Genomic DNA, 21,793 nt, shown 5'->3' with positions numbered 1-21,793 from the left:
AAGCAAACAAAGACTCGGTTTTGCAGATACGGCCTTTCAGCACTTCTGGAAAGAAGATTTTAAGGTTGTGCCCGCTAACCATTGAAAATGACCCAAGGTGGCTTTTCTTGCAAAAACGGCCTTCCGGCGCCCTTTTGGGGACATTTGGCTTATTTTAAGCAAGAATGGCATCACCTGACTTATTTTGTGACGAAAATTAAAATTTCGGTATTTTTGGCTATTTTTGCAAAAGGGTGGTTGGACCCGATGAGGGTTGCCTACGTATCTCACATCCGGTGACAATCAAACCAGCATAGTTCGGGCGATCGAGAATAGAGTAAATAGGCTAACTCTTTTTTTTGAAATTTTAGAAAGAAATACTTTAAAAGAAGAAAGAAATTTTTTTTTTATTTCTTGATTTTGATTTTTGTTTTGCTTTTTTGAAAAAAAGAAAAAAATTCATTTGCTTTCGATTTGAACTTTGGGAATTTTAGAAGTAAAAAAGAAAAATATTTGTTGTTTGAATTTTCATTTGTTTTCTATTTTTCGAAAGAAGAAAGAAAATATTTTTGGATTTTGGATGTTGCCTCTTACTTTTCCGAAAGAGGGACTTTTTAATAAAAATATTTTGAATTTTTGAGCTTTTATTTATTTACAAAAGTACTTCTAAAGAAAAGCAAAAATAGTTTTTGGACTTCAATTTTTCAATCAATTTTTTTTTATTGACATTTATGAAAGAAAGACATCTAAGGAGTATTTTTTTGGATTTTTGGAAAAATACTTCAAAATGAAGGAAACCCGTATTTTGGATTTTTGATTTGTGTTGATTTTTCTTTTTTCGCATGAAAGACATTAGAAAGAAGGAAATCATTTTTTTTAGTTTAAAAAAAAACTACTTTTTTTTTTGAATTTTCTAAGGATAGATTTTTTAAAGAAGGAAAATATTTTTTGATTTTTTTGAAAATTGGGGTCGGAACCGATGAGGTTTGCCTACGTATCTCACATCCGGTGAGAATCAGACCCGCGTAGTTCGGTCAGATTTGCCTAAATCAAAACTATTTTGAACAACAATTTTCTTCCTATTTTTTCTCTTTTTCTTTTCACTTTTCAAAAATCCAGCAGCATTTCGGTACTATTTGGCATTAGTTTTTCACAACAAAAGGTTATCCTCACTGAGTCTTAACACTGCTATTTTTCTCAATTTTCTTTCATTATATACAAACCGGTCAACATGCAAAGCCAAGCAAATAAATGCGCAAGTAGCACGTAAGATGCATCAGGATGGTCAATTCATTTCAGGACACCTGTCCTAGACGGACTCAACCCCTGTGTTGAGTCCCCTAAGCCAAATGCACATGATGCAAACAAATGTCCTACTAGGGAACCGGCATGAGGTTTTGTTCTTCTAGGTTTAACCCTAGGTTTATTGGTCTGGACCTGGTTTACCCGAGCGGACAACTCGAGCCGAGGGGGAGGCAGCGTACCGGGGATACAAAAGCTCCGCCGGCTTAGCAACTTATCCAAACCTCGTTCTAAATAGGGAAAGACTCTAAACAGAAGAGAAGCTACACGAAGTGCACCCTTCTCCATGATGTAGAAGACTCAGAAAGAGGAAGGGATTCGTAACAGTTTATATATACAATTCAACAAATATTAAAGCGGTAAAACATTTAGCGCATATAGCATGGAATATGTAGAAAATCAGATAAAGCCAAATATAACAATTGTACTAAGCTCGAATTCTTGAACCCTGAATCGAAATTCTGGGTTCGTATCCCCAGCGGTGTCGCTAGAGCTGTCACACCTCCTTTTTTACACACCTACCCCGAAGGATAAAATGTATAAGGGAGTTTTTCCATTTTAAGTGACATTATTCGAAATGGGATTATTTATTTCTTTTTTAGAGTCGCCACTTGGGAAAGGATTGGCTTTTGGTGTCCCAAGTCACCAGTTTATCTTGAATCCCAAATCGAGGAAAATTGTCGACTTCCCATTTGGAGTCTGCGAACCAGAATTTCTAAATAAGGAATTCTGTTGACCCGAGGGAAGGTGTTAGGCACCCCCGGATCCCGTGGTTCTAGTACGGTCGCTTAAATTATTATAAATGGCTAAACATCTGATTTTTATACATGCTCCAACCTATAATGCAATTTTAGAATTATTTAACCGCTTTTAGTTAAAATATTTTAGGAAAGTGAACGTCGTTTAGAAACGTATTTTCGGATCACGTCCCATGAAATGCACCCGGATCCTCGACACATTCTTATTCAACGTTTTTGGATGTGGATTTGGGTTGCATGAAATGCACACCCATATTTAAGAAGGTAAGATTATTAAAAGCGCGACTAACGAGTTGTTATCTTTGTGGGAGGCTGTGAAATTCACTAAACGGCACGCCCCAAATTCTAAATATTTTTTTATATAGACATTTAATGAGGGCCCCGCAATTTATGGGTTTTGTTTGGCGAGGCTCATCTTATTTTTATTTAAAAGGTCAACCTAAAGCAAACTAAGGTTTTCTATTCATTTTTGTCTCTAAAAGGGCCTAATTAGTTTGCATTTATAAATTCGGGCCTCAAGTTCAAGTTCAAGTCCGAATTCAAACAAAAGGGAGGACCCTCTTAGTTTGAACCCGCTACCTAATTCGAAAATCTAAATTTACATTGCAAATTAATTCCCCGTGTTCCTAATATAATTTTGGATTTTTGACTTATAACAATTTTTTGGGCCTTAAAGGTTTGGCCCAGTTCTGATGTGTGAAGCTGTTCAGGCGTGGACCTGGTGCCATGTAAATTGGGCCTGTTGTTGCACAACTGGCCTGAGCCTTACAAAAATAGGCTGAAGGGATTTTGGGCCAGTAGCCCAATTAATTTCAGATGGACTGATGAGGCTACTTGGGCTTCCAAGGAGCCCAAATTTACCGTTAATCCAGGCTCAAAGCCTACTCCACAAAGCTGTATAGTTGCAAACTATATTGACTCTTGGTTATTTACTTCTTCTCAACTTAAAACAGGCTTACCAAGTTTATCAATCTAAAAATATAATTGCAAGAATTGGATCAACTCTGAAGTTATCCAAATAACATAATATCTATTTATCCGTTTCTGACCTGACCTATTACACAAATGAATAGACTGAATTATATTAAAGACTAATGGCTGGAATGAAAACGGATATATACACACTATTTGCTGTTTTACAAGTGAACATTTGAAACCACTTCCTTATGCTACTTGCTTAATATTGAAAGCTCAATAATTACCAGATACAACTATGCTAAGTCATTGAATACTTAACAATCCTATATGATTTAGCAGCCACATAATAATCCCAATTCATGTCAACAGTCCTATTTAAACAGTCCATTCAATTACAAATAGGTATAGTTTAAACAAATTTTACTAGTATTAAGACTAATAGCAACTATGAAGGCAAATTCAAATAGAAAACTTGTATTCCTTCATCAGAGGACTTCAAAGTCATGCATACATAGCGATGTCTGTTTCCAGAACTTCTAAGTTGGAGAAATGTATCTGAGTATCGAATCAACAAAGAGAAATAATAGTCAGCAGCAGTTGGCAACTAACACCAAATTCATATAGCAATTCACAGCAACTGGAATCAATTTGGACTTAATTGGAACCCAGGAAACGATATTAAACCAAATCAGAATCAACTTCAGCTACTATAACACCCAAACAGCTTGAATACACTCAAAATCACTTGAATTTGACTCAGGAAGTTTCTGAAGCTTCAACAACTAAGAAAACCAAGCTAAATGCAGAATTAACCTAAGAGATGCAATGTAACTTATATTTTGGGGTTTTTGAAAGTTTTCTGTTTTTTTTTTTTGGAGAGTTTTATATCTAAACAAAAGGCTTCTAGAGCTATATGATTTCAGATCTGAACCTCTTTAGTGTTGAGGTTCAAATTTGAAGTTTAGACTTGAAGAAGGGGATTTTTGGGGGGAACTTAAGAGCTGGAGAGTTTGGGGAATTTTTAGAGTATCTAAACTTGTGATTTAAGGCACTATTCATGCCTTTTTATAGGCCAAATGAGGGGCAGCCCTCAAATTTTTTGTTTTCCTTATTAGTCCCTATTTATTTTCAGATTGGTCCTCTACTTTTTAACTTGTTCCTCAAGTTACTATCCCAAACTTCTAAAATTGTGACTAAAGTCTTATTTTAGAAGACTCTAGAGCATTCTAGTTTCAACCACTTGTAAAATTTCCATTCGAACTCCATATTTTACCCTCACTATTTCCCTTGAATTACCCATTTAAGCTAACTGACCCCAAACCCCACGACTAATTAAAGTCTGATTTATTCAGCTATAACCAGCCTAATTGAACTAATCCTAACAGCTAATTGAAAACAAACACTGAATTTAGAAACAAAATCATGCATCAAAGGAGTTTAACTCAATTACTTAACTAATTCAACACAGTTACTAATTATTAATTACTGAACGGCTACTAATCAAATTGCAACCAAATGACCATATTGTTATCAGAAGAAAAATAGCTACATCAAAACTGAATCAAATCCAACTAAACTAACAATTAGTTACTTGAACTAATTAACTATCATTTGAATATTTAAACTAACAGACGTAAAACGAAGCATACATTAGAATTGACCCAAATTAAAAATCAGAAATAACACAGAAGAACTAGACTCAAATTGATTAAAACGACTAATTAATTAAGAAGAAACACTAAGAAACCTAAGGAAACTCACCGGCCATTTTTTAGATTTAACAATTGACCGATTCCAATGGGGTTTGAGTGTTATTGACCATGAGTTCTTCATGAGGGAAGCCCGGGGACCATGTGGTATCAATTTGGAATAATTTGGTGCAACTAGGATTTTGGCCGGCAAACTTCAAATCGATACTCGAGAAGTTCCGGCCATATTCGAGGGTCAGGGCCTTGGGGGTTTGATAGAGGAGGTTATGGTGGTCCTATGGTGTAAACTTGGTGGAGTTTGGGGAAGGTGACGTTTTGGCCGGAAAATCTTTAATCCAAGATTCGCCACATTTAAGTAAAGTTCGATGGAAACCAATCACGGATTTGGAAAGAGGGGAAGAAGAGGAACAAAGGGTGTTAATTTGGAGTGATTTGAGTCGGACCGCCGCCGTGGGCGATTTCCGGCGGCGATTCACGGCGGCGTTACACAGGTCTGCTTTTGGGTGCGATGAGGGAGACGAGACCCGGGGAGGGGGGGGTGAGGGCTTTCCGACATTTAAATATCAAGCGTTCCCTAGTTCCTGGCAGTTGATCTAAGTATCCTAGACGGCTGGGATTGCTTGACGTCAAAACGGCGCCGTTTTGATTCCATTGGGGCAGGCCGGGTTAGAGACTAGATTGGGCCTGGGCATGGGGTGATTTTTGGTTCGATTTTTGGAGTCCTTATGTGCATGGCCCAAAATCAAAATCTTTTAATTCTTTTTATCTTTGTTTTCTTTTCTTTATTTTGTTTTCATTTTGTATTTTTATATTTTTTTTTCTGATTTTATTAAATGCAAGATTAAAATAAAAGACCCAATTGACTCTACAATTATACTAATTAATTTTCAAAGAAAATTTAAGACAAATTTTAAAAATTAAAAATAGAAATGCAAGGACTATTTTGGTATTTTCTTTATTTTTGTAATATAAAAATGCACACTATTTTTGTATATTTTTTGGAATTATATCAATAAAAAATGCACACAAAAATGCAAACAAGACACAAAATCATGCAATTAATTCCTAAAAATTCAAATAATAAAGGAAAATCCTAATTCTAAGGAATTTTATAGGAGAAATTTAAGCATGGCAAAAATCACGTGCTCACAGCTGCCCCTCTTTGCTTGAAGACACGAAGGGTTTTCGGGCAAAGATAAATGAGCACCATGAAGGATTTTTGCCTGCTCAGCACTCCATGAGAAGCATTTTGAAAACCGTCTGACCGAACCCTGCTTCAAAGGTTGCCTACATATCCTTGGCTATAAAGAAATCAGGTCAGTGTAGTTCTGGAAGGTTTGATAGCTGGGACTACCAGGAGCTGTGATTTCACAGTGGTTGCTGCTGCTGCTGCTTGCTGACCTCCTTATTACACCAAAAGGAAAATCAAAGCTAAGCTAGCTATGCCTATTAACTATGAGCTACAAGATTCCTATCTATAATTCTCTTGAAACTTGATCTTGAGTCTTAGCTGATTTTGCTGTGGACTTCGATCTGAATCTTGATGCTCGCAAGTTGTAGGTGTTTACTTCGTCATGCAGCATTGGGTCAAAAAAGGATCAGCGGAGCTTGTGACTACAATCAGATTTTGAGCAGTCCGCACCCTTGTTTGCTTCACATTTGAGTTCATTTCCTTTTGTTCTTTTCTTCTTTTCTTTATTCTGGATTGAGACTCATTCTGTCGGTCATCTCGCACCCTATGTCTTGAGGCTGACCTGCTTAAGATACCAAAACAAACAAACGAACGAAATTTTCTGCCCCAGTTTTCACTAGGAAAATTTCGTGAGTTAGTTGTGACACATATCTAAGCAATCAAATCAGGATTGTGTATCCTTGTGAATGGATCCAGTTTATGCTGAAAAATGACCGGGTTATGCCGGGAAAAGAAAAAAGGTCTCGGGTTATGCCGGGACGGAAAGAAGAAAGATCCTCGGGTTTTGCCGGGATTTGGAAAGAAAAAGCTCTTTGGGTTATGCCAGGGAGATCCTCGGTTTTTTGGCCGGGATTTGGAAAGAAAAAGCTCCTTGGGTTATGCCAGGGAGATCCTCGGTTTTTNGATTAAAATAAAAGACCCAATTGACTCTACAATTATACTAATTAATTTTCAAAAGAAAATTTTAAGACAAAATTTTTAAAAAATTAAAAATAGAAATGCAAGGACTATTTTGGTATTTTCTTTATTTTTGTAATATAAAAATGCACACTATTTTTGTATATTTTTTTGGAATTGTATCAATAAAAAATGCACACAAAAATGCAAACAAGACACAAAATCATGCAATTAATTCCTAAAAATTTAAATAATAAAGGAAAATCCTAATTCTAAGGAATTTTATAGGAGAAATTTAAGCGTGACAAAAATCACGTCTCACAAATATAACGACAAGGAATCTTTTGACCCAATAGTAAAACAAAGGACAATTTTAAATAATACTCCCTCCGGTCCAAAATAAGTGATATTTTAGATGTTTTGACACAGGTTAAGAAATCTACCTTTTAACATTAATTAGCAATAAAATTGACCATGTTAATCTTTACTATCTCTTTACATAAACACTCCTAACACATATACTCTAACACTATTTAATCCAAGGGCAATGCACGAAAAAAATCATTAATTCATTCTTGAAATCTGAAAAATCACTTATTTTGAACCACAAAAAAGACCAAAAATTACTTATTTTGGACCGGAGGGAGTACTTAGTTAATACTAGAGCGACATACATACCATTTACGAAATTGGACTTCGGGATGTTTCTTCGCCGTGTCCCCATTTGAGACAAAAGGAAGGATAACTTGTCAAGGAAATACAAAAGAGAGGGTTAAAGTTGTCCACTTACAGATACAACCGAAAAAGATGTGACTTCTTATAACATTGGATTCACATAATCCCCTCTTTCTTATCGTCGCCTTTCTTCTTCTTCTTCTTCTTCCTCCTCTCCTCTAAGCGAAAAACGCCTTTCTCAAAACATATAATTTTTGTCTTATTCTCTATTGCTATCAAAATTTTCTTTTCTCTCTTTTCAAGGTTTTCCAAATCTCAATCTAAAAATTTTTTCTAGTTTTTTTTCGTGTTAAACTAGTTTTCTAGGGTTCGATAATGGCGCCGCCGGGAGAGATGCCGTCGAATAATCTATGGGTGGGTAATCTAACCCCCGACGTAACGGAAGCCGATCTAACGGCTCTGTTCCAGAAGTACGGGCCGGTTGATAGCGTAACCTCATATTCGGCTCGTGGTTTCGCTTTTCTCTATTTCAAGAACATCAACGACGCTAAAGAGGCTAAGGACGCGCTTCAAGGATCTTTCTTTCACGGCAATCCGCTTAGGGTTGAGTTCGCAAAACCGGTTTGTTTTTTTGTTTTTATGTTCAATCAGATGGATTTTTGTTGTTTTTTCATCGATGTTTATAAATTTGTTTTTGTTAGTATTTGTCGTCGACGTTTGTGTGTTCCCGATCATCTTACAGGACATCCTTAAGCGTTTTCCCTCACTGAAAAATCAAAACAAAAGATAAAATGAGCCATACAAGATCTACGCTGGAGATGAGTAGATGCGTAGAAAATAGAAAAGAAAAATAGATGAACAATATAGGAAGAAAAAATTATTTTTTTACTTGATGACAACAACAGCAACCGAGTGTAATCCCACCACCGTCAGGATCTGGAGGGGTAGGATTGAATTTACGCAGCCTCATTCCCTACCCTCTACCTGCCCGGGTAGAGAGACATTTTTTTTACTTGATGGATGTTATTATTTTAGTAAAGAAATATGCCGATTTTGTTCGAATGCGAATATGCGATTAGAGAAGCAATGTATGAAAAATTCTGCCGAAATCGTTGAAATCGCTGAATCAAAATTTTGCAATTAGGAGATATGGCCGACATCTATTTGCAGTTCCCTCCCAAACATTTACCAATCTATGTGTTGAAGAGGAAATTTTTTATCAGCTGCGAAATCGGTGATTGGCATTGAACTAATGAATCGAACAAAACCAGCTCATTAGACCAGGCAAATAACCTTTATGGAGTTTTCTGAAAACTGCGCAACTGAATCAAAGTTGAATTAGATTAAAAACGTGCTCAAATTTGCAAAGCTTTAGGATCTTTATTCGAAGTTTATACCATGTTCCGCCAATATGTTGTGCTTGTCTGGCAAGCATAAAGGTAACCAAAATAGAAAAAAAAATACTAGCAAATTATTTTTAGAAGAGCATATTTCATTATACACTGGAACACGGTACGGATCGCTTCACACGTCCAAGACCATAGAGCACGATATGCAATAGGCACTATTTGTTGTTTGAAACTACATTGCCTTAAAACAGATTTTTGTAGAAAAATACCAGAACGTTAATCGCCCAGCTGCAATACCATCAAAAAGCAAATCAATTGCGACGTAAATGTCAACCACGTACTATATATGTTATATAGATTCCGTTTTATTTTTATATCCATTCTGACTGATGGAGATTTCTGGACTTCTTTGTGTCCACGTCCTTTCTCAAAGGTTCTCAGATGCTTTATCCTCCAAATGCATTTCCCGTTACATTTTAATAGACATTGAGATCAACTGATACGTGTAATTAATTTTAATTAATTATACAACAAATGCTAATTAGTTGAGTAGTAGTTTAGCCACCGCTCCAAAATATGGGGTATCTAGTAACTCATTGTCTTTAATATTTCAAGTCTTGTGAAAATGTTTGATGAAGTTTCATTCACTGATTACTTGTTAAAAGTTTAGTAAATGAAAGTTAATGGAACAACCTTTAGAAACGAATGTTTATTCTCAATAAGGAATATCTATATGTCAACGAAGTCCAATATAGATGGGTATAAAGAAAATTTCACTTATCGATGCATTGACTGTTATGTCTCCCCAAAGAGAAGAAAAGAGAAGAATCAATATATGAATGTTTAGGCGTTATTATGTAAATCTATGAAAAGAATTAGTTCTTATATAAGCATCCCCCTGGAAATCAAGTTCGGGAGATTCTTTTAACTTTTCACAAGTATGGCTAAGACTTGATAATACTTTCTGAAAACTTCCCTGTTTTACCACCTATTGGAGATACTTTATAGGGAATACGAGAGAACCAGTCCTTGCAGGAAAACATCCAGCTGAAGGAAAGTTAAGATATTCTATTTTATAGACGTGTTTGGTATAAAACAAAAACAAATCATATGCATATATGATGACTCCCTGTATTTACTTTTGGGATCAAAGGGTTGTTAAGTTTGGATGTAGAGGGTGCCAGGTGATGCATATTTTACAACTCTAGTTGCTAGAGGTATAGCTGGATATGAAAAGTGAAGGTTATGAACCACTAGAAAGAGCAGATAGGAAGAATGAACATCCAAGCACTAAAAAATGCCCCGCATAGTCAGCAAACTACAACTTTGTTGGATTACATGCATCCTGATGGCTTGAGCTAGCTCTCTCTTCAAAATAATGATATGTTTATTCATCAAAGGAGGGTGTCATATCTTTTTCAAGCTATTATAAATTTGGCGTGAATCTTCATGTACTTCTCGATTATCATACATGCTACATGCATGCCACCTCAGAGGTAGCTGGTCCCTTTGGGATCCTTAAGTGATGTGTTTATTTTTGAATTGGTTGGTATAAGATGCATACACATAGGGGTAGTTTGGGGGAAGTCAAATTGAACTATACATGTCATGGACACAATACTTGGGATAGACAAAAACAGGACATGTCCGTTGCTACAAACTATTCACCGGCTCTACGTCTTGAAATGATTTTCTCCTTTCATCTCGACGTTTGGACATTATCATGAGAATTGAAGGTTAATTACTTATAGGAGAAAGAAACATTCAATAAATTGCTCCGAAGCTTGACTTTTTCCTCGTTATGTTGACCTCAATGCATTAGAATTGGTTAACCACATACAATCAAGTCTACTATATGGGCATTTGGTACTTAGCCTCACATTGCCTGTCTGGTTCTTCAATGTCACTCTTAACTTGAGTTCATTTTCTTGTTGGGACTGAGATTTTGGCCAGTATATATGGCATAGTATTGTTTCGGGATATGCTCATTAAAGAATGTTACAAACTTTTATGTGAATGCTAAATTGACTTGGAGATTGTTCTGTGAAGCTACACCTGTATTTAACAACTTGATCATCTTTACTGATGGTTAATGTGCACTCTGTATTTTGTGCTCATGTGGCAACACTATGCCATTATCGTTGTGTTGTATGTTTGTAGAATTCCTTTATCACTATGGGTAACTCAACTCCTATTCTTTGATGACTGAAAACATTTTAGATTTTGTTATAGTTGTCCAAGTGCTGGTTTATTTGCCCAGCATGATTTTTTCTTACAGACATTAGATTACCTGTCTGTTTTTCGTTCTGCTGTGGTTCTCATTATGCATTGCACTGTGTCAGGTAGTTAGTCTAACAACAGTTATAATGTCTGGTTTGCAGGCTAAGCCATGCAAAAGTTTGTGGGTAGCTGGGATTAGCAAGTCCGTGTCAAAAGAAGAATTGGAAGATCAGTTCAAGGGATTTGGTAAAATTCAAGAATTTAAGTTCATCAGGGATCGCAATACCGCATATATTGATTTTACTAGACTGGAAGATGCAGCAGAAGCACTGAAGAACATGAATGGCAAAAAAGTTGGCGGTGAACAGATCCGCGTGGATTATCTCAGGTCACAACCTGCTAGAAGAGTAAGTTATTTTCTCTACAGCATGGTTTACTCTTACTGTAGAGATTTGATTCGTTTTCTGGAGTGGTACATTTTGTAGAGGAAATATATTATGATCATGGAAGTAGTTGTCAACCTTAAGAATGTGGGTTTTAGCTTTCGTAAATGAGTTTTGGTGTCTATACTCTATAGAAAGATTTTTGCGCGACAGTCACCTTGCTGGTACAAGGCATATAGAATCCAATTGTAAATTGTAACTCAAATCCAAAAGCTAGCTCTTGAGGGAAGGATTGCCAAGGTCACATAGCGAGATTACAATCCATTCTCAACCAATTTGGGACTTAAAATTCCCGCATACAGGATTAGATAATTGGAGCATGAATAATTTAACACTGGGGCCCAACATTGAGAAATATAACAATATGGATCGATAGGCCTGGCTGTGATACCATGTGAGAAATAAACCTTGTGCCTAAACCCCAAAAGCTAGCTCTTGAGGGAGGGTTGCCCAAGACCACATAAGGAGGACACAATCAATTTCCTCAACCAATGTGGAACTTAACAGTAAGAATCAAAGTTTGAGTTCAAGAGGAAAATATAGTCTTAGTGTTCGGTGTAGCCAAGGTGTGGTAAGTTCTGCGTATGTGAGCTTAGCAAAGCATAGTGGGTCCAATGTCTGAATAAAGGAAGAGGGTTGTGGGTAGATTGACAACAAGTGTATGATAAACTTTCTGAATGCTGAGTTCTTTGGTGCATGCCTACCTAGCATGCATTCCTAAATAGATTGGATTGAATGTTTAAGACTCGTATAACTGAAACCAACTAGTTTGGGTGGTAGTTTAGTTGATTGATTGATTGATTGTTTCTTGCTAACACAACTTTTAGGTTCACCCTGTAATCTTCTGGTTGATTTGTGGTTTCTTAATTTTTTTAATCATTCCTCATAAAAAATGAATTCTTAAATCTTTTAGGAGCAAGGACCGGAGTTTCGGGAGATGAGGGATGGACAATTTCCCAATAGGAGCATTGGCCATCCTGACACTCGGGTTATGCCTCAAGATTTTGTCAGGAACTACTCTGATCCTATGCATGCTGGCTTCAAAAGGCAACATGTAATGCTCCTTTTTCTTTGAAAGATTTCCATCTTTTTTAAGAGTGGTTTGGTTCATGGGATTATACACATGGATTGTTATCTGGTATATGATAATATGATTGTTTGTGTGGTGAATGATAATATAGATTTTGTTATGTGGTGAATGATAATGTAGGATTTTTTGGTGAATTGTTGAATTTGTTATGTGGTGAAAAATGATGTAAGATTTGTTGTGAATGATAATACAGGGATTGTTTAATAGAGATTGCCTACTTTAAGAGCATTTCTGTCTTTAGATACACGTTTTCAGGTAATACTACAAACCAAAGGCGCCAATAGTTTTGTAGAATTTTATGCCGAAACCAAAAATTGTAGATTACATTTGTAATACAGAGTTTTATGTGGCAAATTATGTTCTACTATGTGGAAATTTTATGCTGGGATTAACTCTCCTTAATGTGGCCAACCAAACGACCTGTTAGTACTGTTACTTGTTTGCATCAATTTGCAAAAGTTGGGTGTGGTGTGTGCCAATTGCTGAAGCTAGTGGTTAGTATAGATATGACGTTAGGAAACTAGGTGGTTAACCATTGGTTATGATTAGTATAGATATTCCGTTAGAACATTGGGTGGTTAAGATGGTTTTATGTTGAATGAAATATATGCTTGTTAGTCCTAATTTTCACCCCGAGCATCTTCTTTTGCGCAGCCATTCCAGTTGCCAGCGGGACAAAGTGGACAACCTAGTAAAGTTTTGTGTATAAGTTATCCACCCTCTGTCCATGTTGATGAAGACATGCTACACAATGCTATGATTTTGTTTGGTGAGATTGATGGAATAAAAACATTTTATGATAGAAATTACTCATTGGTTGAATTTAGAAGCATAGAGGAAGCCCAGCGTGCTAAGGAGGGGTTGCAGGGCAAGCTTTTCAATGATCCCAGAATCACAATAGAATATTCAAGCAGTGGTCCTGCACCTGGCAGAGATTTCTTGGAGTATCATCCTTCAATTATGGGCCCAGCACCTGATTTTTATCCCAATGAAAACCCATTCCAACCTGCACAGATGGGCTTATTTGGCCATAGTCGCCCTATGTTGGCTTCTAATGTACCTGGGCATATGCCACCTTATGGTACTCATGGTCCTGAGATCCCAGCAAGGCCTTTGGGTACGCAAGGCAGGTTTGACCCTGTTATTTCAGGCCCAGAATTTACTGATTCGCCAGTGCTTCGGAAATTGCGAGACACAAGTCCTCATACTATGATTGGAGGTCCAAATTGGAAGCAGTCATCTCCAACACCGGGGTTGCTTTCTTCTCCTTCAGGTGAGCAGAAACCACCTAATAGATCTGCCCTTGGTGGCTGGGATGTTTTCGATTCTAGCCAACTTCAGAGGGAAACTAAAAGATCAAGGATTGATGGGGCTTTGCCATATGATAGTTCTCTCCCTCCTAAAAGAACAGATGGTCGAGCTCCTGGTCATGACTATATATGGCGTGGCGTTATCGCCAAGGGTGGAACACCTGTTTGTCATGCTCGCTGTGTGCCTATTGGGGAAAGGATAGAATCGGAGATGTAAGTATTTTGTATTTTTCTTGTTTGCTAAAGATCAGGTTTTTGAATTTCCTCACTGATTCAACACTCTCCAGATTTCTCAGCTTGTTGATGGGGGTCACTTATCATCTTTCCTAATTTGTTTTTCAATTGATCGCTACAGTGATTTCTAACCTTTTGTTGGATAGTATTTATTTTTTTTTTTTTTGGGGGGGGGGGGGCGGTGTGTGTTCCTTTACAGAATTACTGTGAAACTTAATTCTGAAATATGTTTGAGAAAAGGTTATCAAGATAACTTGCTGTTAGCATTGGCGTGTGCATGATTCTTCTTTGGATACTTGAAATTTTCTTAAATAATATTTATGGTTTTGCTTGGTACAACTAACTTGGAACTAATGTGTATGACTTTTATTATTTTTCCTTCATTCAGTTGCATGCACCCAATTACTTCTAATAGGTTTGATATACTTAAGTCCTCTGATACTCACATGCCACCACAAAATAAATAAGGAACAGTCAAGTGATGAAATGTTATTTTCTGCAGTCCTGAGGTAGTCAATTGCTCCGCCAGAACAGGATTAGACATGCTAACTAAACACTACGCAGATGCTGTTGGGTTCAATATTGTTTATTTCTTGCCGGATAGCGAAGAGGATTTTGCTTCATATACAGAGTTTCTGAGGTACCTGGGTTCAAAAGATCGTGCTGGGGTTGCAAAATTTGGTGATGGGACCACCATGTTCTTGGTGCCACCTTCTGACTTCCTTACGAAAGTTCTGAAAGTTGTTGGTCCAGAGCGTCTTTATGGGGTGGTTTTAAAGTTTGCACATCATATACCTGGTAACACATCTTTGCCACCAGAGTCCAATCAACCTCAATATGTGGATGCACCACGGATAACATCCTCTCAAGCTGCGTATGATGCAATGCCATCCATGGAAAGGGTTTCACAGATGAACTATAATCAGGTTACCCGAGAAGATCTGAAGCTGCCTTCAAAAGAAGTCAGTTCTCTGACTGATGCGCACCCTGCAAATCCTGCGCAGCCAAGTAATACTGCAGCATACCCTGTGAATCCTGTGCATCAAAGTAATACTTCAGCGCCAACCCAAGCGGGGGTCACTTTAACACCTGAACTTATTGCAACCCTAGCAAAAATGCTACCAGCTAACAAGTTATCAAGTGTGGAAGGGGCAACCGTGCCTGCAGGAGCGTCTGGCGGGATGCCTGCATCAGATGTTGCTGTTGCACCTGGTAAAGTGCAGCAACAATCTTGGAGATATGAACATCAAGCTCCTGGTCAAGCTGCCGATCACATGGCACAGTTTGGTAGTCAGTTTAACAACCAAATGCAAGTTTTACCACAGCTTCAAGCTCATCCAGCAGGCTTGAACACACCTAACCATTATTCTCAAGGGGCCACTGGTTTTAGCCAAATGCAAGAGCATAGCCTAAACTTGCGAGCACAAGGTGGTCCTCCTCAGACATTGACATCGACCATGATTTCTCAAGGCACACACCTCTCAGCTCAGCCCCATGTTGATCGCCACCTTCAGCTTGGAACACATCAGGATGCTGTGAGTGGTTCTGGGACTCATACCACTGATGCCTTAGGACTGTATGGTTCATCTGTCTCTCAGCAACCAACAAATCTTGCTTCATTGCCCAACCAGACTTATGGTGCTAATGTTCCTCAGCCACAGGCTGGCATGCCTGTTGCCTCTGGGATGGGGCTCGCAACTCAAATGCATCAGTTGCAGTCTGCACTTTATGGGTCAGTACAGGAGGGACCAGAATCAGAGGTTGACAAGAATGAACGCTACCAGGCAACTCTATTATTTGCAGCTAATCTACTCTCTCAGATACATAAGCAGAAGCCAAGTAGTCAAAGTGGGCAAGGGTCAGGCAATCATTGAGAAGATCTCCTTAAGCTAGGTAACTGCTCAACTCTTGATTCATGTGGATTGTTCTTTAAAAAAATTCCATTTTGAGCAATTTTTGTGCATAACGTGCTCTCCTGTCTTTCCAACTTCTTAATTGGTTTCGGTGCTTTGTCCATCTCCTTTGTCCTGCCGTTTTTTTTAAAAAAAGAACTACCATTGTCCAAGGGAAAGAGAGAGGATCAATGTGCTAGCTAGTAATTCTTTTTGGAAGAGAATGAAGATTTGGACTTTTCCCATTTCATGAAATCTTCAGTATCTAGAGGGCCTGAATGAGAAGTGAAAATCTAGACTCTTGATGGTTTTGGTGTAAAGTTAGGCATTTGAGAAAATTTTGCTTGAGGTGAAAAGCTTGAATAGTTGTAGAAAAAAAATCGTGAAAAGTTGGAATGCAATTGCTTGTGAAATTGGTAATTATTGGAATTATTTCTCTAGTCCTGTAGCCTCCTTACTGTTGTGACAAGTTTTCCAGGAGTCATTTTTTGGTTCAGTAAAGGTATAATTCATCAATAAGATCGTGCAGAATATGTACAGAAAAAAGCAAAGAAATACATCTGTAATTTTGAAGGGAGCCATAAATTCTAACGGGGGAATTCAATTGAACCCTCTTCCTTATGGGAGCTAATAATTTCTATGATGCTGTCAGCATCTTCACTAAATTCCAGTATGCACCAAAGTGGAAGCAAAAGGAAACAATTAAGCTTGATCTGGCTAGTGCGCTCTTTCCTGCTCTAGTTGCATCCTAAATTTATGAGTATCCCTATTAGATGTCTAGCATGTACCTTTTGCACCATACCTCCGACTTTAGGTTGAGTTTTGGTGGTGGTGAAGCAGTTGTATTCTGGAGCTATTGGCTTTCCTTTCTTACACTGAAATTCTGTAAATCAGGTGAACCTCAGTATTGATCCTCTCTATTTTCCTGTGACATATTGCTTTTTGCGGGGCAGATCTCTTTCTCTATATGGCCATTTATTTCTATTGATTGTTGTTCACATGCTTATTATACTTTATTTTTCTGGATCTTCGCCTTCTTGTGCTCCAAGCTAACATAATATTTATAGTTAAATATGCTATCATCTTATTTGTCTCTTATAGTTCATTATTATTGGTTTAGTGAGAGCCTTTCCATTTTTGCATGTCTGATTACCCCAATTTGTTGCATAATTTGTTATTGCTTATTCTATCATCATATATTTGTTGCTACTTTTATTTCAGTTTCATATTGGGTATATGCATTAGTTAGGATTGCATTGTTTATACTCATGATAATGTAGCTCACTTTGAGATCTGATGAGATTTGGTATTTCATCTGTAGTTGATATATATTTGCTGTTAGTAGAACCTTTAAGAGTTTAAGGAACCTTTATTTGGATTGAGTTGTAAATTGGCTTTATGGACCTATAATTTTACTGATTCCTGAAACCTATATTCCTGCATTATTAAATATGCCTTCTCGTTAATATATATTTTAGGAATATACTAAGATATATGAGATGCAAACTCATTAAAACTATCCAAAACTCTGCGCAAGGGCACTAGCAAAATTTGAAATTCATGTTTTCAGTAATAGAATTCTCTATATCCCTATAAAAGTCAGATATAGTTCCCTTTACCTATAGGAGAGAAACCACGGAAATAAAAGAAAAGGGAGGGAGTAGTCTTGCTGTCAGCTTTCGTGCACATATAAGAAGCATCCCGCTAAGTCGTTTCTTACCTCTGGGCATCGTTATAAAGTAAATGAATAAATCTTTTACACTACATGAATAAATTGATACAGCTCCATTTTAAAAAAAATGAATAATTTGATATAGCTGGTTGGCTCTGCAACTAGTTATAAACATGCCCGCAGACTTAAAATATTATCTTCCAAGTGAATAATGGCTATCTAACTCCAATCACCTAATGTCCTCTCAAATTAGTAGCTTTTTAAACTTGCTTCACCCACCACTATAAGGAAAAAATGACAAACTATATAGTCAATGATGCACCAATTCGACAATGTGATTGAGTTTAGCAAACGAGATCATTATTAAAGCCGGATAGGCTAGAAGCTAAGTGAGTTCTTAAGTAATTGAGACTGTTTCTCCGGATTCGGGCCCCTTTGGAAGATTTTGGATGTTCAATGGGTGTCTATAACTTAGCTTGCTCTAATAACCACGTGAAACTCAAGTTTGTGGTAGGCCAAAGAGTCGAGGCATAATTAGTATGGTAAGTTTTAACTTTCTTTCGGAGTAAAGCAAAATAGCCAAAGAGATGTGGATAAATGGAAACATTCGAACTTTTCTAGCTTGGAAAAAATGGAAGGATAGGAGCTAAAAATAAATGACCAGAACTCGCTTGAAATATAAAAGATCATTCAATCTAAACGTACCTGCGTAATATCTTTTCTAGATTATGACTCGTTAGTGGAGTAGTACGTAAATGTATTCCTGAACAAACTGGTTTCCAATACCAACTTAATAATATGGTTTGTTGATTTACAATTGATGTCTTTCAGTCAAATACCCAAACAGGTGAGGTCTCCTAGTGCTTCTTTCCCATGTTCGTTCAGCAGAAATTTTATTGAGCTCCATTCTGCTGTTGCGAATACAATAGTCCTCCCATTTTCCAAAAATCTCCAATTTCGTTTCCCAAGAAAATCGCTCTTTGAAGAGGAAGAATGAATTGTTAGTGTGGACTATTTAGAAGATAAATGGGATGATATGTAAGATTAAACCATTGTATACTTGGTAGATTCTGCCATATCCTAACAAAACCTTTCCCATGGTTCGACGTGCACTTGTATGATCTGCAGAGCCTTAACTTGTACTTTAGGGGCTCTGGTATCTAGCATATCTTTACCTAAATAGTTTAAAATGATGGATCTTCTTGCTTCAGAATGCAACATTTACTGGATCTAATGTTTTGTGGAATGAGTGTTGTCAGGAACTGTATGTTTACCCTCAACCTGTAATTTTTCCCTTTATATCTCTCAAATAGAAACTTTAGGTTAATCCGTCTATTTAGATTTACCTCTGGAGCTAGGGCGAGAGTGTCCTGATCAGCACAATATATGCTGTGAAGTTTAATTCAGCCTTTGACTGCTTTTCTGGAATACGAAAGACTGGAGGAGCTACTAAAAGTACTATATTTATCTTATAACGGTACCTTCTCTTACCATATAATCTTAATATTACTGCACAGAAGAAACTTTTGCAATGAGAAACATGGTCTTAGCTAAATCGTTGATTTCAGAAAAGATTGTTACAAGTTAGCAAAATGATTTAAACATGAAACAGAAAGCTTCATAAAACTACGGGCGGAACCACGTTCCAACCCTGGCTCTTGTTCTCGAAAGGAAATGGTTATCTCCTGATATCCCCCCCCTCTTTTTTTTTTTTTTTTTTTTTTTAATATTCCTCTTCATCAAACTGTGACAAAGACTAGGAAGTTGGCGAAATATGGAATTCTCAGCTGTGTTACAATTTATTGATAACCACAGATTAGGGGACTGATTACAAACTTGTTCGCTCCAAGCAACCCAGGCACCAATTTTTACCGTACTTTTGTTCCGTGCAATGGATCAGAATGTTCCTGTCAAATGAAGATTGTAAAACGTAGGACATACACTGTAGTCTAAGCAACCAGGCATCAACCTCCTTGTTTGTGTTACCGTTTTTCGCCGTAGGATTATGTCTTAAGGTCCAATTGAACTAATCAAATGAACCGAGTAGTAATGCCTTATACTTTCAGGATTTGTCTAAAGGTCCAACTGAACGAATCAAACAAACAACTAGTGTTGCCTTCTGCTTTCACTTTTTACCACTTAGAGGGTGTTTGGCTAAGCTTATAAGCTGGTCAAATTAGCTTATCAGCATTTTTTGGCTTATCTATGCGTTTGGTAAAGTTAAAAGTTTTAAGTAAAAAATAAGTCAAAAGCCATAAGCTGGTCACCCCCAGCTTATGAATTTTTAGCTTATAAGCACTTTAAGTTTGATCACGATTTTTACTATTTTATCCTTAAAATATTTCTTTTTAGAACAAAACTCCTACATCGATACTCGTCTCAAGTATTCAACCTAAACCCTTCCGCCCCACCCCACCCCCCTACCCTCCACCTTTTCAAGTCTGCAATTCTCATTGACTATTTAAGATAAGCAAATTCTCTATTTCTTTGCATACTTATATCTGTGTGATTGTGTATTAATCTTTGAACTGTATGAAATAAATGAGGACATATCAAATTTTTGGTGTATTTAAAATAAAATGACAGATAGAATATTTTGTATTGGAATCGATCTGGAATTTAAAATTTTGAAGAATTACGCCCTTATAAGTGTAAACAATTCTAAGGTTATTTAAGTCATTTTAACAGAAAAAGAGCTTATCAGCACTTTTTAATCAAATACTGCAGCAACTTATTACCAATTTCAGCACTTGTACCCAGATACGTAACTGTTATATTATTAAATTAGTTTCAGCACTTAAAAGTGCTTTTCAGCACCTAATGCTTATCGGCTACTTCACACCAGCTAATCCAAACGGCTCTTAGACTATTTCGAATCACAGAGCCAAATGGATAGGTACAATTTTTTACGGGGTTAAGGTACGGTGTTTTCAGATTTCCTCTTGGAAAAACTTTTTGATATATGCAAAAACCTATAGACTGGAAAATATTCAAATCAATCTGATCTGAATCTGCAGTTATAGCAGTTGGGTGGGTTCTATTATTTAGCAGTGCTTATTGGTTGTATCGCATATAATCCTGACATTCATAGGATACTCCGATATTTAGGCAATGAGTTGGGATATATTGGAGAGATAACGTGCTTTAGTTTGAGCCATTAATTTTTGTGGCGTTGACTTATGTGGGCCCCGTAAGCTAAAAATAGTTTATTTCTGAAGAAGACAGAGCATAACATAAGAGTGAAGTTGATTTGAGCTGGCTGTTTAATTTTATTCCACACAAAAAGAGATACTGATAGAAAAAAAAAATTAAAATTTACTTCGTGAAACTGTCTAACTAGCAAGCAGTACTCAGGAAAAAATTGGAATTTGTACCTCGTTTAACTGACAATACTTGTATATTTTCCTTTGTCAATCGGCTACAAGTCATACGGTTGAAAATTAAAATTTGTCAAGTATTACTTTTCCAATTTTTGTTTCTTCGAGATATATACAAAGTTATAAACTAACTTAAAATGTTCTTTCCTCTTTGGTGTGGTAGGTAGCTGGCGTGTCATGGTTACCAAGATTTCTGGACAAAAGGCACAAGAAATGGGACATATAGTTGCTTGCGATAGTTCAACCTTCAAATGGCGACTGGTCTTTTAGTTATGTTCTGTGTTTTGCCTTCTTGTTTTCTTTTTGTCAGGTGTTAGTTCTTTTTTCATCTTTCTTCTTTTTTCTCTCTCTTCTGTTTACGAAAGAAAAAAGGCGAAACACAGTTCAGAAATTCAATTTTTGGTGGTTTAACTTCCTCTTCTGTATTTCAATTTCTTGTTAGACGTTTAAGTGCATTGTTTGTTTAAAAAGCCAGATTAAAGGCATATCCATCGGAAAAGATGAATTTGACCAAAACATGGGAAGTGTTTGACAGTTCGTAGAAATTAATGAGATTTTTCCTTGATCTTGTTATCAAGATCGTTGTTTTCAAAAAAAACATAATTAGAGTAGTTGTTTTTCAGCAGACAAAAATTGTTTATGTTGACAATCAAGTTGGTTTCGAGTCATTCACAGAAACATTTAAAGAAAGATTTTCCCCCAAACTAGAGATCTAGCTTGATGGACCTATTTTGCCAATAAAAAACAGGAGAAATGAAAAAGCTGGGAAATATTGG

The 21,793-nt window shown here is 36.8% G+C and overlaps 1 protein-coding gene across 2 annotated transcripts; it reads left to right on the top strand.

The window, feature by feature from the left end:
- Nucleotides 1–7,592: 7,592 nt before the first annotated feature.
- LOC109218181 (flowering time control protein FPA) lies at nucleotides 7,593–21,582 on the top strand. 2 transcript variants are annotated; one of them, XM_019382525.1, is made up of 6 exons: nucleotides 7,593–8,051; nucleotides 11,161–11,406; nucleotides 12,356–12,496; nucleotides 13,187–14,055; nucleotides 14,579–15,969; nucleotides 21,181–21,582. In XM_019382525.1, the coding sequence occupies exons 1-5, from the start codon at nucleotides 7,806–7,808 to the stop codon at nucleotides 15,948–15,950; spliced, it is 2,874 nt and encodes a 957-aa protein (XP_019238070.1). In that variant the 5' UTR covers nucleotides 7,593–7,805; the 3' UTR covers nucleotides 15,951–15,969; nucleotides 21,181–21,582. The 2 variants fall into 2 exon arrangements, with proteins under 2 accessions (XP_019238070.1, XP_019238071.1); XM_019382526.1 differs by lacking the exon at nucleotides 12,356–12,496.
- Nucleotides 21,583–21,793: the final 211 nt, after the last annotated feature.

This window comes from Nicotiana attenuata, unplaced genomic scaffold (assembly GCF_001879085.1).
Source record: "Nicotiana attenuata strain UT unplaced genomic scaffold, NIATTr2, whole genome shotgun sequence".
In the NCBI taxonomy this organism is placed as follows: domain Eukaryota; kingdom Viridiplantae; phylum Streptophyta; class Magnoliopsida; order Solanales; family Solanaceae; genus Nicotiana; species Nicotiana attenuata.
Note: the sequence above shows the minus strand (reverse complement) of the source record. Positions and strands in the feature narration are given on the sequence as shown.

Coding starts and splice junctions, on each gene's coding strand:
- LOC109218181 (XM_019382525.1), top strand. CDS start 7,806: ATGGCGCCGCCGGGAGAGATGCCGTCGAATAATCTATGGGTGGGTAAT. Junction 11,407..12,355: donor GGTCACAACCTGCTAGAAGA/GTAAGTTATTTT, acceptor TAAATCTTTTAG/GAGCAAGGACCGGAGTTTCG. Junction 12,497..13,186: donor CTGGCTTCAAAAGGCAACAT/GTAATGCTCCTT, acceptor TCTTTTGCGCAG/CCATTCCAGTTGCCAGCGGG.